This window comes from Arachis duranensis, chromosome 5 (genome assembly GCF_000817695.3).
Source record: "Arachis duranensis cultivar V14167 chromosome 5, aradu.V14167.gnm2.J7QH, whole genome shotgun sequence".
In the NCBI taxonomy this organism is placed as follows: Eukaryota; Viridiplantae; Streptophyta; class Magnoliopsida; order Fabales; family Fabaceae; genus Arachis; species Arachis duranensis.
In genome coordinates this window covers 1890818-1906015 of record NC_029776.3, presented here as the reverse complement: position 1 = coordinate 1906015, position 15198 = coordinate 1890818, and the positions used below count along the sequence as shown (strand labels likewise).

The 15198-nt window shown below is 35.7% G+C and overlaps 2 protein-coding genes across 4 annotated transcripts; one reads left to right on the top strand and one right to left on the bottom strand.

The window, feature by feature from the left end:
* Window positions 1-1888: 1888 nt before the first annotated feature.
* LOC107487145 (disease resistance protein RPM1-like) lies at window positions 1889-5709 on the top strand. The gene is made up of 2 exons (XM_016107743.3): window positions 1889-2569; window positions 3109-5709. The coding sequence occupies exons 1-2, from the start codon at window positions 2143-2145 to the stop codon at window positions 5511-5513; spliced, it is 2832 nt and encodes a 943-aa protein (XP_015963229.1). The 5' UTR covers window positions 1889-2142; the 3' UTR covers window positions 5514-5709.
* Window positions 5710-6498: 789 nt separating this feature from the next.
* Window positions 6499-12420, bottom strand: LOC107487146 (protein SENSITIVE TO UV 2). 3 transcript variants are annotated; one of them, XM_016107744.3, is made up of 12 exons: window positions 11930-12418; window positions 11462-11500; window positions 11224-11342; window positions 10705-10763; window positions 10273-10631; window positions 9875-9943; window positions 9569-9654; window positions 8723-9004; window positions 8529-8635; window positions 7854-8008; window positions 7430-7626; window positions 6499-7034 (listed from the first exon to the last, which is right to left on the bottom strand). In XM_016107744.3, the coding sequence occupies exons 1-12, from the start codon at window positions 12326-12328 to the stop codon at window positions 6770-6772; spliced, it is 2136 nt and encodes a 711-aa protein (XP_015963230.1). In that variant the 5' UTR covers window positions 12329-12418; the 3' UTR covers window positions 6499-6769. The 3 variants fall into 3 exon arrangements, with proteins under 3 accessions (XP_015963230.1, XP_020997578.1, XP_015963231.1); XM_021141919.2 differs by having other exon boundaries at window positions 11236-11342; XM_016107745.3 differs by having other exon boundaries at window positions 6850-7034; window positions 7461-7626; window positions 11930-12420.
* Window positions 12421-15198: the final 2778 nt, after the last annotated feature.

Below are 15198 nucleotides of genomic sequence, written 5' to 3'. Positions count from 1 at the left end.
CAAATCATGTTAAAAATTCTCACCTCTTTAAGTACTTACGAAATGGTTATATGCCTTCTAAATTTATATTCCCTCATGTGAACTTTAACACTAGAAAGATTCGAAGATAAACTTAACTCTTTACGCTGAAAACTATTTGATTGGGTATGAGTATAATGAGTACATCATCAAACAGTTAATGGGTTAGAGTCAACAAATCAAAGCCATCATAATAATTAATAAGTGAATGCATTATAGAACTCATGTCTAACTTTCTACAAAATATGTGTCCTATTGACATGATCCAATAACTTAAATTTCAATCTACGACTTTTTAGTTAATATTTAACCTGTTATTCACATAATTATCCATTGTTTACTAACCACTTAAAATCCGTTCCTTCTTATTTAAAACATCTAGCTCCTGAAAAAAAAAGGTGAAAACAACAACAACAACAACAACAAAAACAAACAAACAACTGAAACAAGGGAAAAAGAGATTGCAGTTTACGTGATTTCACTCCTAAGCGTAGCTATGAAGTATAATTATTCTTTTTTGGAATACGTGTGTATGTGTTCGAAATTTTGAATATTGCATTCTAGAAATCTTGCTGCTCAAGTTGTAATAGACTTCTTTGTACTAAGAGACTAACTGTACCTCAGTACCTATGACTTTGCTTCTAACATCAATCCATTTCGTCTTTACCTATGATTTGGTTCCTTCTAAGTTCATCATTCTTCCATTATGGATACAGTAGCTATCGGATGACGGTGCTTTGTTTAGGTCGATGAGACAAAATTGAAATATACATGTCAGCTAGATTCATTGAACAAGTTATGCTCATGGTTTGCATTGAAAGACCAGTAATATCCTTTTTGTGATGTCACCCGTAGGTTATAAATACACGAAATATTAGATTTATAGTTTTTTTTTATATTATATATTTGTATAACAGAAAATCATGATTGGTCCAGCATAAACGCTTCCAGAGTCCAGACAATGACACCATTCCACAAAGCATTGAATAAGGCAAAGAAAATTGATCTTATCCCAAATGAAGGGAAATGCTAAAGAAATAGCAAGGTTGTATTCATGCTAAAGAAGATTACCCTTTTCAGCTCCTAAATGACGTTCTTTTTGGGTCGATCTTTTTCTTTTTTTTTTCCTCTGGCAGTTGTGTATTGAGTTAATGTTCAGAATAGTATCATATCATTTGTGTGTCAATTTGATTCTCGAAAGATTAGATGTCTCAAATTGATTTATGGAAAACAGAAACATATAATAACGAACCAAATTAATCCTTTTATCAATTAAATGATGATATGTAACATAATAATTTATATCACATGTTATTACCTAATTGTCAGAAAGATCAATTTGACTCTCACTATATTTTGATACATTTCAATGAATGACCGTGTATATTTTAAACATTTACTAGACTACTTACTCATGCTTTATAGCATATGCTACAAGTGGTTCCCATACTTCCATTCCCACTCACAAAAAGTTTTATCCGTCCAAAATACTTTAAGACTCAAAACTTATCTTCATCTAGTAAATTTTTTAATGTATTAGAAATATAAAAAGTTACTTTTTTCTAAGGATAAATTTGGGAAAGTTAACTGAATTCTAAACAGCAAATGCTACGTTCTTACAGCTTCACGCGTTTCTTCCTCAACCTTGGATGTTGACTCCAAAAAAAAACTTGGATAGCTGCGATTCATAATACTCGAAATATTCAAAAAAAAATGGCATGCTTTTGCAGCATATTATAAGTTTCTTTTACATGTCAACAAGTACTTTACTACTTGTGATGCTGTCATATCTAACATTTTATAAGTGAAGGAAAATGTCATGAATCTTTATCTCTTTTCATGACTCTTACTTCTTAACGGGGAAACTAAAACCCCATTTCCTCGGGTGGCCTATCACAGGGCACCAGTAATTGCATTAGTGAATAAGAACAGGAAAAATCAATCGAAATTACTCAGTTACCAGTCAGCCAAAAGCGTAACTTTTAGATTAACCAATAAAAAAAGGTGCCTTTACGGCTGAGAAACTATAAAGAAATGAAATTCATATAACTAAGTGTGTGCCATTTCGAGAGGAAAATCAGGACTAACAGAGAATATGTGACTAACCTGGAAAAGGAAACAATCATGGCTGAGAGTGCCATAGCCTTTCTTCTCCAAAGATTAGTATCTGTGTTTGAGAATGAGGTGACATGGTTCCCAGGCATCCAAGAAGAAGTGGTTCACCTTAAAGGACATTTGGAGGTCATAAGAGCCTTCTTAAGAGTTGCAGATGCAAAACAAGAGAGTGACGAGGAACTCAAAGTTTGCATTAAGCAACTCAGAGACATTGCTCATGATGCTGAAGATCTTCTCGATGAACTAGAACTTGTCCAGGCATATGATCACACAAATGGATTCTCTGTTATTCTCAGTCGATTTTCTGGCCAAATCAGGCATATGAAAGCTCGCTATCGGATTGCTTCTGATTTAAAAGGCATCAACTCCCGCATGAGAACTATTTTGGGAGTCCTAGCTAAATTTGACACTGCTTCACAGGCTTCAAATTATACAGGTAGAACTAATTCTGCCACTCTTTCAAGCTAAAGTATTGACTGTTGAGTGTCCTAAAGCTAAGGCTCAGGACTTCCAAATATGCTTTTTCCCTTTTTTTGATAAAATCAGTTATGCTATTTTTAATTCTACATATCTATTTTCCTTGGGTTCTAGCTGACTATTAGCTAGATTTATAGTCAGTGAGCTTCTGCTACTTTAAGTCTAGTTGAAGCTTTTCACTATACTTATTTGTAACACATGCTAAACTGTTTTCTTTAGTCTTTCAGGGGTTGTTTGTGTGTTGAGGATTCAGAGTGGGAGGGAAGGGAAAGATTTGCAGAGAAATTGACTAATAATTACTCTGCAGACCTTCCCTTTTCATTTTAAAACCTCGTGTCATAAACATGCCTTATATTACTACTGCTACTACAGAATAGATCGATCTATAAATGCTTCCCCTAGACCAAAAGCTTCATCTGATATATTATAGATACCATCAATTGGCCATGATATACTTTTCCTTTGTGAGAATGGTATAATAAATATATTCTTAAACAGGTAAGGCATGGCATGATCAACGAGGGGATGCCCTTCTCCTGGAGAACACTGACCTAGTGGGTATAGAGGAGCCAAAAAAGCAGTTGATCAGTTGGTTGATCAAAGGATGCCCAGGGCGTAAAGTAATTTCTGTTACTGGTATGGGAGGGATGGGAAAAACCACTGTGGTGAAGAAAGTGTATGATGATCCAGAAGTAATAAAACACTTCAAAGCCTGTGTTTGGGTTACTGTTTCCCAGTCTTTTAAAACTGAGGAGCTTCTCAGAGACTTGGTCCAGAAAATCTTTTCTGAAATAAGAAGACCGGTTCCAGATGGCCTGGAAAGCATGAGGAGCGATAAGCTGAAGTTGATTATCAAGGACATGTTGCAAAGGAGGAGGTACCTGGTGGTATTTGATGATGTCTGGCATATGCATGAATGGGAAGCTGTCAAATATGCATTGCCTGACAATAACTGTGGCAGCAGGGTCATGATCACCACACGGAAATCTGATTTAGCCTCTGCCTGCAGCATACAATCCAAGGGTAAGGTGTATAACTTGCAACCCTTGAAAGAAGATGAAGTCTGGGATCTATTTACTAGAAAGACCTTTCAGGGAAAATCATGCCCCTCCTACTTGACCAGCATTTGTAAATGTATCTTAAGAAAGTGTGAAGGCTTACCCCTGGCAATTGTAGCAATCAGTGGTGTCCTGGCAATGAAGGACAAGTGCAGGATAGAAGAGTGGGATATGATTTGTCATAGTCTTGGTGCTGAAATTCAAGACAATGACAAACTTGGTAATTTGAAAACAGTACTTGGCCTCAGTATTAATGATTTGCCTTACTACTTAAAATACTGCTTCTTGTACTTGAGCATCTTTCCTGAGGACCATCTGATAGAGCGCATGAGATTGATTCGCTTATGGATAGCAGAAGGATTTATTGAAGCCAAAGAAGGCAAAACACTGGAAGATGTTGCAGAAGATTACCTCAAGGAGCTCCTGAACAGAAACTTAATACAAGTAGCAGGGACAACGACAGATGGAAGGGTCAAAACTTTGCGCATCCATGATCTCATACGGGAAATCATCATTTTGAAATCTAAGGATGAAAACTTTGCAACCATTGTCAAAGAACAAAGTGTGCCATGGCCCGAAAGGCTTCGACGCCTTTCAGTGCATAACACCATGCCAAATGGACAGCAACAGAGGTCTGTTTCTCAACTCCGTTCTCTTCTAATGTTTGGGGTTGCTGAACAGTTATCCTTATGCAAACTGTTTCCGGGAGGTTTTAGACTGCTTGCTGTTTTGGATTTTCAAGATGCACCTTTGCAGAAGTTTCCAGTAGCTATCGGTGGCCTATATTGTTTAAGGTATCTAAGCTTAAGGAATACAAAGGTGAATATGGTTCCTGGAAAAATATTAGGGAAGCTGAAGAACCTAGAAACACTGGATCTTAAGAAGACTTCCATCACAGAATTGCCTGCAGACATACTAAATCTTAAGAAACTTCGCCATCTCCTTGTGTATCAGGTTAAGGTCAAAGGTTATGGAGAGTTCCATTCTAAACTGGGTTTTAAAGCCCCCTCTGAAATAGGATACCTACAGTCATTACAAAAGCTTTGCTTTGTAGAGGCAAATCAAGGCTGTGGTAAGATCATTAGGCAGTTAGCGGAGCTATGTCAGTTAAGAAGGTTAGGCATCAGGAATCTGAGAGAGGAAGATGGCAAGGCTTTCTGTTTGTCCATTGAGAGGTTGGTCAATCTCTGTGCCCTCTCTGTTACCTCTGAGGGTGAGAATAAAGTCATTGCTCTAGAATTTCTTTCTTCACCCCCTCCATATCTGCAGCGCTTGTATTTGTCAGGACGCCTTCTAGACTTACCTGATTGGATGCCTTCTCTTCATAACCTGGCCAAGTTGTTTCTGAAATGGAGCTGTTTAGAACAAGATCCACTAGAATATCTGCAGGATTTGCCAAACCTTTCACATCTCGAATTACTTCAAGCATACACCGGCGACACATTGCATTTTCAATGTGGAAAGTTCAAGAAGCTCAAGATTCTAGGCCTTGACAGATTTGTTGAGCTAAAACAGGTGATTCTGGGGAAGGATGCAATGCCATGCCTAGAAAAGCTTATCATCCAGCGTTGCCAACTGTTGAAAAATGTGCCATCAGGCGTTGAACTCTTGACTAAGCTGAAAGTCCTGGAGCTTTTTGACATGCCTGATGAACTAATGAAGACAATATGTCCACAGGGTCCGGGGAAAGATTACTGGAAAGTTGCACATATACCAGAAGTCTTTTCTACCTACTGGAGAGACGGGGCTTGGGATGTCTACCCACTGGAAAGTTTCAAAGACTGTTCTCCACGGTCTGGCACTGTCATGCGCAGTGATGAACGCAGCACTCTCTCAAAGGTGTAGCTTTATATTAAACACCAGCAGCATGTAAATTCATGTAAATAACCTAAACTTTGTACATAGAAATAATTGTACAAAGTAAACCTCACTTCCTGTACAGATGTCAGCACTCTGAATAAAGGTGTAGGTTTTAATTCACCTTTGTATAATCTATGATTAATGTAAATAGTGTAAATATTGCTCAATAAACACACTGTATATAATTCGACTTACGTTACATATCCTAATCCTATTTCTCTCCCAATCATTTTACGATTACTACTTAAAATAGTGCATTATCAGAGCTTCCTATTGCAAGATTGGTGGTATAATCAATGCATTATCAGTGCATTACCTTCATGAACTCCTAAATCCTGATATTGATACTGAACGCATCAAATTGTTTGAGCTCCAAAAGGTTTTGCGTGAATTGCTTCCATGACCTCGATTCTGCAGACAATTCAACAACAAAGGAATTCAATTCGTAAAGCAACTCTTTCTTTCATGAATGATTGAGATCGAAATGTATTTAAGAGAGAAACAGTTACAACGTTGAGAGAAGCAGCTTCCGAACCTGGAGCACATTGTTATTAGCGATGGAAGAAGAGAACGGAATAGAGATATTACTCAAATGCTTTATGCTTCAATAAATCTCTGAAGCGCGATCACCGTTATTTGAAAACTTCTTAGTTTTATATGAAGCTGATGAGTTCTGCTGGCAACGGCTATTTGTCTCATATTTTCAAAAGATTAAAAAAATTATATAAAAAATTTTCAATCATACTATATGTACTCCAAATATTAGTCACAAAATCAGTCACACATTACATATTAAAATACAAAATATGAATTACAAATATATAATAACTGATTTAGTAATTTATTTTTAGTACACACATAGAATTTTTTAAAAAATTGAAAAAAATTATACAGTGCACAATTATACATTAAAATATAAAGAAAAATGTTTCGTAGGTATGCCGTATGGTGTATGGACACAAGAACCATATCCAAGAGATTTTCTTAATAACAATAATAATAAACATTTTATCCAGTAAAATTTTCTTTATGAATGATTGATGGCCACATTCAAAATTATACAGCCTCGGTAGTAAGCCTTCCACTGCTACAAAATTTTAGGAGACAGATTTCAGTGTGAAGCCAATACAAATTTTCTCCCCAAAGCAAAATTTACAAGACTCAATTCCTACCGTAGTAGAATGGTACGTGTACAAACATGCATATATTATATATACAAAATCTAACGGAAAGATGGGGCTTCATAATAAGTCATCTCCTAAATATGTGAATACCCTTTTCTTGAACACACGAGCAAGGTCAACGATTTCAGTTTCTCTTATATGCTTCACCATGCTGTCCTGTAGAACGCACTCATTTATCTTCCGAGATAATCTGATCGCAACATCTACTGTCAAACCAGCCATATCCCTTGTGTTCGATAAGCTGCGCAACACAGTGGCAGAATACGAAGGATTCGACACAAGTCTGTTCAGTAGTATAAGTATCTCCCGCATCGAAATGGTCCTGATAAACAGTTTCTCAGAATGAGTCAAAGGAAATCAGACTTAGAATCACATAGCATACATGTGGAACGAACTATTTTTGATTAAGTATTCTCAAAGAAGAACAAATCTATATGCGATCTTTTACCATTCATTTAAAATGTGAGACCCGGACAAGACAAGATATCAAATAATGAATGGTAAGAAATCACAGATGACCTAAAGCAAGAGGACCTATTCTTACCGTGATTTACTTGGTAAAAAAAATGATACTACAAAATAAATGAGAAAATAATCACGAAAATAATTGAGTATAAATTTAGAGATATCTTAAGAAAAGTAAAGAAGACGAGAATTGAAGAGGAGAATAAATAAATTTTTGGTTACTGTATTCAGACAGTCCAGTTCTTTTTTTACCTCTCCCTAGAAATCTCTGACAGTTCTTTACCTACTCTAGCTTCATGGTCCACCTCTGATACCAACAATTGCAAAATCAGCATAAGATAGGTTACACCCCTAGAAAGCCTGTGTCCAATGAAAATTTCAAAACCAGGTTTCCCGGACGATGCAAGGAATGCCAACACAAGAATGGCATTTCTGCTTAATTTCAACTCCTGAAATTCCAATAACTAAAATGTTAAGTGGAAACTATTTTGAAATAATAGACATCCATTTAATCTGTTTCTATCCAATATTAATGAACAAGAACTTTTAATCTTCACTGTTTATTCCAAAGTTCAAAAAGCGTGCTTATTTTATACGCATATGTTAAACGAAAAGACATTGGAATCAGTAAGCCACACAAAAATATTCCAAAGTTCAAAAAGAGTACTTATTTTACCAGTAAGCCACCTCCACAAGATGCTACACAGTCACCCAATCCCTGAAGGATGGTTCCAAAATCTTTGAAATCAGAAACAGATGCATGACCATCCATAGCACTAGTACTTTCCCCTTCTCGGCAACCACAGCAAAAAGTGGCCAACAGGTTTGGACCTTAAACACATGAAAGTGAAATATTATAATGGTATATAAAAGCCTTGGGATAAAATTAATGGAATGCTTGAAAAATATAAGGGCTTGTTTGCTCTTCTGCATTTTGATTTTTAGTATTTTCTATTTTCAGCATTTTGTGTAGAAAAAAAAGAGAAAACAGCAACTGTTTTCACTTCCTGTGTAGCTCAATGTAACAACTAACAAGGCAACAACCTTGGCATTTCGCTGAGGCTTACTCCCCATATGATCAAGTCTTGATTTAACAAATTAAAAAATAAAAGAAAATCCCACCAACAAAAAGAAAATCCCACCAAGATCAAAACAAGTAAATTATAAGCTTTCAATAGATCATTTCTATTAAAAGATGCTTTTCTACAAAGAAATAAGAAAAGACATGAATGAGGCATAAAGTCTATATATTGTAACTGAAGAAAAAAACAACTAAACTGAAGGAGATAGGGCCCAAACTATGTAGCACTCAATGCAAAAATATTGGCAAATATCATTGGTGCAAACTTACAATTTAGCGCTAAATAAAGAAGTCTTAGAGCATGTCTTCTGACAATAAGTCCAGCATCCTTCTTAAGCAATCCTGATATAGTTTTAAAGAGTATATTCTGGTTAAACCTGCATTTATACAAATTACACTTGGGTTAAACATAATGTCTCTGAAAATCAAATTTTGAACATAAAACATTATTTTGGAAAACTTACTGGGCCCTCTCAAAGTAAGCATTACTCTTGAGAAGAACCATATTTATGATGGACACTGCCTCCACCCTGACGCTTTCTTCTTTGATCCTCATGACAATTTGGTGCATTGTCTCAAAAAGGTTAAGCCAATTTACATGAGTTGGCGATGCATTTTGAAGGTTCCAGCACTCCTTTCTGCTTAGTACTTCTTCATTGAAGAGCGTTCCATCTTTAACACTTTCTAATTGAATAGAATCCACGGTTTTCTTCTCAATGCAAATTTGTTCAGTATAGACATTGTCCCTGAGCAGAGTGCACTGGGAAGATCAAATCATAAGTTCACAAGTAGGCTGTATGGCTTAACATAAATGCTCAACATGATTAAACAATTTCTTACTACAACTAAACATTTTTTTATCAAATCAATAATGATAATTGACGATTAACCAACCAACCATTCTTTACCCCAGAGCCCATTCTTCCACCCAAACATATTATTACACCAAAGGAACATGAAAACTGTATAATGCAGGGAGAGAAAAAAAGAAATAACCCTTCTCTACATTTATCATATTTTGTTGCAGCTCTTTGGTTAATATGGCAAGTTTCCCAAACCGAGCACCAATTCAATTTTTTTTCCCAGTGTTATTATCATAGTGAACAAACCAAGTCCAGACATGAAGCGCTGGAGCACTGTTTCATTTGTAGGTTAACAAAAAATGTCATGTAATACAAATACCAAGAGAACAAAAAGAGAAAGGGACCAGCTTGAATTGCAAGTTCGAGTGTACCAAAGATAAACACATTCAATCAATATGAAGTTGCTAAAAACAAGGGTAGATATATTGTAACTTAAGTAACACAAACCTTCTTCCCGAATTAATTTTCGATTCCTCCAGTAGGAACTTCAGAAGATTATGCAGTATAAATAGAGAGCTCTGGACAATAACAACCTAAGCAACAAAAGAGAATTTTGTCAGCAAAGGATGTAACACAGAAAACAGGAGAAAAGGGTAACATCGGACATCTTTCAAGAATTAGACCACTACTATTCTTAAGATATCATCCATGCTACAAGTGTTTGAAACATTGCGATATGATCTTACAAGTGCTTCAAATAAGGCATTTATTGGAGGGGGGAAAATCAGTATAATAAAAGCTCTGAGTCCTTACATTTTCCATACTGCAGAGATCAAGTAATGGTTCAATCATATTTTCCAATACGTATGTTCCATCATTTACCTGCAATACAAGCAAACAAATAGATGAAATACAACCTCAACTACCATTATTGAAAAATATAACCAACTAAATAACAACAGGTCAATGCATCCAATACACAACTAAGAAATGTGTAAACAACCTAGTTGATAAATTAACCACAAATAAATTATCTCTGATGATGAAGCTAATCTAAACAAAATATAGATCACCAATCACAAACCTATTTTACACACTAAACAAATAAAGACTGAGATGCCCAGACTTAATTGCTAAAAATGTCAGCTTTATGTTTTATAGAGAACCAATTTGAACAGTGAATGAGAAAGAATGTCCAGTTAAATTAATACCTTTGTCAACACAAGATAGAGATGTGACACCTTGGCTGCTTCTGCAGTATGAAAACAATCCTTGAGATATTGTATAGCTCTTCCAGATGAGCTTATATCTGAGAGTAATTTTCTTTGTATTTCAGAGGGAAGACTCATGCTCATGAATCCAAAAAGAGTATGAAAGTCTCTATGGCAACACACAAGCAACTTCGATATTGCATTACTTCCCAGTCTTTTGCCAACTGAAGTTCCCTGTATTGCCAGCAACTTCTGGGAAAGATCAAGATAAGCAGGGACAGCATTGCTTAGAGAAGCTTGAGCTTCTTGGTGACTAACCTTGTCAGTTTCAACCCCCTTAGATTTAAAAGTTTTCTCAACTAGCACACAACAAAAAATCATGTCAGATGCCAACAGAATTCTTTCAAGATAGCACGGTAAATCATGTCTCACCACTTGGATCTTTTGATGACATTCCATTTTCAAATGAGGAGAATTTATGATTGTCAGGCCTGGCAACAGACATTAATCAGTTATTCATAGTTCAGAACCAAGAAATAGAACAGTGATTTCATTGAGTACAACAGAACTGTTTAATAATGTAAAAGAAGATAGAAAACATAAGGGCTACTTCAGGTGAACCATTTGTTTAGCTGATACTGTTGATTAATACCAAATTGGCAAGGCTATAGGTTATGGCCAATCTTGCTGTAGACTATCGATAAGTGATATAAATTAGACACACGCAAAAAAGTACATATTCTAGAGCAGTTTCACTTAAAAAGACTGAATTCTACTGTTATTTTCTGCTTCAGACCATACGCTTCCTAACACAAAGTCCAATCATTATGAAATAAAAGCAACAATACGTTAAATAGCTAACATGTAATCCTGATAAACATTAAAAGGGGAAGAACCAAATAACTGGAACATCTATATACAAGGTGCAAAACAAAATAAAAACTGGCTCACTTGTCTACAGACTTGGAACAGTTAGCACGCGCAATTGCTTCTTCGTTCTTCAAAGATATTAATCTGAGTTGTTCCTCTTTCTTGTCTCTTTCCTTTATTAACATGAGACACTCCTTCTCCTGAAAACAAGCAACTGTGTTACAGCATACCACCAACTTACTGAAACTTGTAATTACAAAGGATGACGTTTTCATCAACCAACAACAAAATGAATGAGTATAGTTTATAACCAACATACCATATTTGCAAGTTGATTTGAAGCACGTCCCAGCTCCGTCTGATCTTGCCATCAACAAATTAACATCAAGTTCAGTATAAGAAAAAAGCTTAACTGAAGCTTAGCTATTTGAACTCCAAGTTCATCAATCTACTTTAAAAGTGCATGCAGGTAGGGGCTGATCAACAGTTAACTATATAAACCAGCATTGATTTTAAACGGTCCTCTAAATCCGATTACCTTACAGTTTCAACACCTCAATTAGCAAAACTTATCCTAACACTGTAATTATATTTTGAAATATCTAAAAGGCATTGCCACTGTTACCAAAGACCGATTCCGTCATAGACTCCTACTATCAAAATAATCATAACACAATATGGCATCATATTACTGATGGTTAAGGCAAATAAAAAGACTGACACAACTTTCAATTCCAAGCTTGCACACCAAAACCACAAATTGTTTGATATACATTTTCGACATTACCTTCAGCCGTTCGATTTCGATGTCCTTATCGGAATCTTGCGGTCGAGGAGGAGCAGAGGCAAAACCGGAAGAAGAAAAAGAAGATGTATAAGAATAATGAGAAGAGGGTTTTGCGGGGCGAGGGGGAGAGTGGTGCTGATGATGACGATGGTGAAGAGGAAAAGAATCGAAATCGGGAGCCCTCTGAGAGAGCTCTCGAGGAGGAGAGAACCCTAAGGGTTCACAAACGGAATGCGGTGGCGGCGGTTGTGGCAGTTGTGGCGGGGGTTGTTGTTGTTGTTGTTGTTGTTGTTGGGTTGGTTTGGCGATGGAAGAGAGGACGAGCTCTTCGGCTTGGATGAGCTGGTTGAGCATGGCGTCCTCCCAGTCATCGAAGAAAATGTCGTCGCCAATGTCCATCGTCTTTGTGAAGCAGTGAACTCAACAGTTGTGAGCTTCTCTTCCTTATTTATCAAGGACCAACCCTATTGCTCTCTTTCTCATTTTTTAAATGAAATAAACAAATTCAAATCTCAAAAGGGATCTCACTTTGTTCATTTCTTGTCGCTTAACCCCTTGATTAGGGTATTGTATTTACTAAGATGAAATAAGATTGTCAGTTCGATTTGTAATAAATAAACTGCAGGTTGAGTCTTAACTTTATCTAAATAATTCACATTTTATATATGTATATATCATATATTTACTTAAAAATATTTTTAAGCGGATGTCAAATCAAGTATTATCAAATTAAAATTATCTGTTAATGATTTAACACATTTTTCTTTTATTAAAGTCAATTCTATATTAGTAATAAATAAATATAAAATTATATCAAATAAAATATTTATAGATTTATATTAATTTTATTTGTGTTTGTATTATTAATTTTATTAAAGCTTTTTATATAGAATTAAATATTTGATGTTTTATATTATTTATGGGATAATTATGTTATTTGTAGAATGATTGTGTTGTTTGTATTAAATTTTTAATTTATATGTCCATCAAATTATATAATAATATTACATTTTTTTTGTAATATGCGAATAGAGTTGGATACTTGCAGGTTCAGAACATGTAGGGTTATGGTTGGAATGTTTTTAACCCGCGAGTAAGAACTAAAATCCCAAAGTAGTTCTTGAGATTGAGATTTGGTGAATTACCCATAATTGTCCTTGACTTCTAAAATTTCTTAAAAGCATCTCTCACATTCAACTCCACGACCTATAGTTGTCTTGCTACCCTTTCCATCACACAGTCAGCAAACGGAATAATAATGTGGCACTAGTTTGCAAAATCCTAACATCAGATTCCAATTTTTTCAGCCTTCAACCTTCTATCATCTTCTAGTCATCAGCGTAGTTAACACTTTCTGATTTTGCAGGCACAGCCTCTTGTCCGATATCTGTCCAAACAAATAAATCACACCATCTTTTACTAATTGTTTGCAATCAATAAATGATTCAATAACCAAATTAGAATTTGGGGAAGGAATGAAAAATCAGTAAAAATCAACAATTACAACTAACATTGTAATTTAAGCACCCAAAAAATAACTTATTTGGGTTGGAACTTGTCCCAGACCACCGGAGATCAGCTCGCAGCTGCAACCACACCATTCTGGTACACGTGCAGTCCTACTACGATTTTGGATCTTCACTCTGTATCTACTGCTTGTTGAGCGTATCAGAGTTCCCACTAGCTTGCTCTTCACCTCCAAATATCACTTCAGAGCTTCAACAGAATCTCTGTTAAATCACAACGGTGGAATCACAATTATGGGACGAAGGAGAATGGAAGAAGAAATACTGCATACAGTAATGGTTCTTAGCTTTTAGGGTTTTAAAGAGACCAGGACCACATTAGGTAGAAAATAAAGATTTGCCACGTCAACTGGTCGTTGCTGGCTCTAGCATGGCATGGGAGGTGCCACATCATTACTCCATTTGCTGACTGTGTGCCGGAAAGGGTAGTAGGACAACTATGGGTCCTGAAACTGAATGTGAGGGATGTTTTTTTGGGAATTTTTGAAGTTAATGACGATTATGGGTAACTCACCTAATCTCAGAGACCACTTTCGAATTTTAATCCACAAGTAGGATATGACTAAATTTGTATAAAAAAAATCGACTCGCATATAGAATTAGGATGGAGTTCAAATTCTATTCTATCTTACTCATTACAACTTTCTAAATTTGTATTGTTTGAATGAAAAGGAATAAGTAAAAAAAGAGAAATAGTGAGAAAAAAAAAGTAGAGTCAAATGTTGAATTAAAGATTTTAATTGTTAGTTTATTAAATTATAATTAATCTGTTAAGAGTGTCCAAAAGTGTCCAAAAGAAAATAGAGGAGAAAAAAGTGGAGTCAAATTAAACCCGAGCTTTCAAAAAAGATTTTGCCAGTCAACTAAGTCCAACAAAACCTGCTAGTGTCCAAAAGTTATGTTAGCCCAACAGCTCTGAGCTTTATGGCTTCAATTATTCGATCAAAAGAAAATGTATCAATGCATGCCATTCATAAGGTCTTTGAATCAAGATAACATACTTTATGCACTTATATATCAATTAATCTATTTACCTTGATCAATTATATAATGTGTTTCTTTAATTTATTTTTTCATTGCAAACTTGAGCTACCTATAGTTTATAGGCCAGTTTTTGAGAGTCAAATAATCAAAACACGTAGAAGCTAGCTAGTAAACTCTAATAATAATAAAGAAGGAGGAGATACAATATTTTCAACGTGATTAATTCTGCGGCACCCTTTTGAATTCTGATTTAATATATGGTAAAATAGATAGATGGATATATTTTGACAAGTGACAACCTTATGGCAACAATACTTAGTGTCATAAGGCTCAGTGTCTCTGCACCTTTGGACCTATGTGAGATTAATCTTCTCTAACACGTGATCTTGTGGACCGGGCTCCTGACCAAAACAAGCAATGTAATTCTCCACCAAAAACTGGTGACTGCTATCTGATCTATCGGTAACAGCCTCCCTATTAATCGGGAGACTAAGAATATAGCTCACATCTTCCAATGTCACTGTCACTTCACCGACCGGAAGATGAAACGTGTGAATCTCCAGCCTCCAGCGTTCCACCAAGGCACTTAGTAGTGCAGCATGACCTCTTATTTCGCCTACTCGTGAAACATGTTGAAACCAGTTAATGCTAGTGCCTCTACCGCTACCTCGTTAAAAGTATCTGGCGAATCGAATTTTCTGGACAACAAATTTCTGATAGCCTGCAATAAATAAAATAATAATTATTAAATTCTAAATA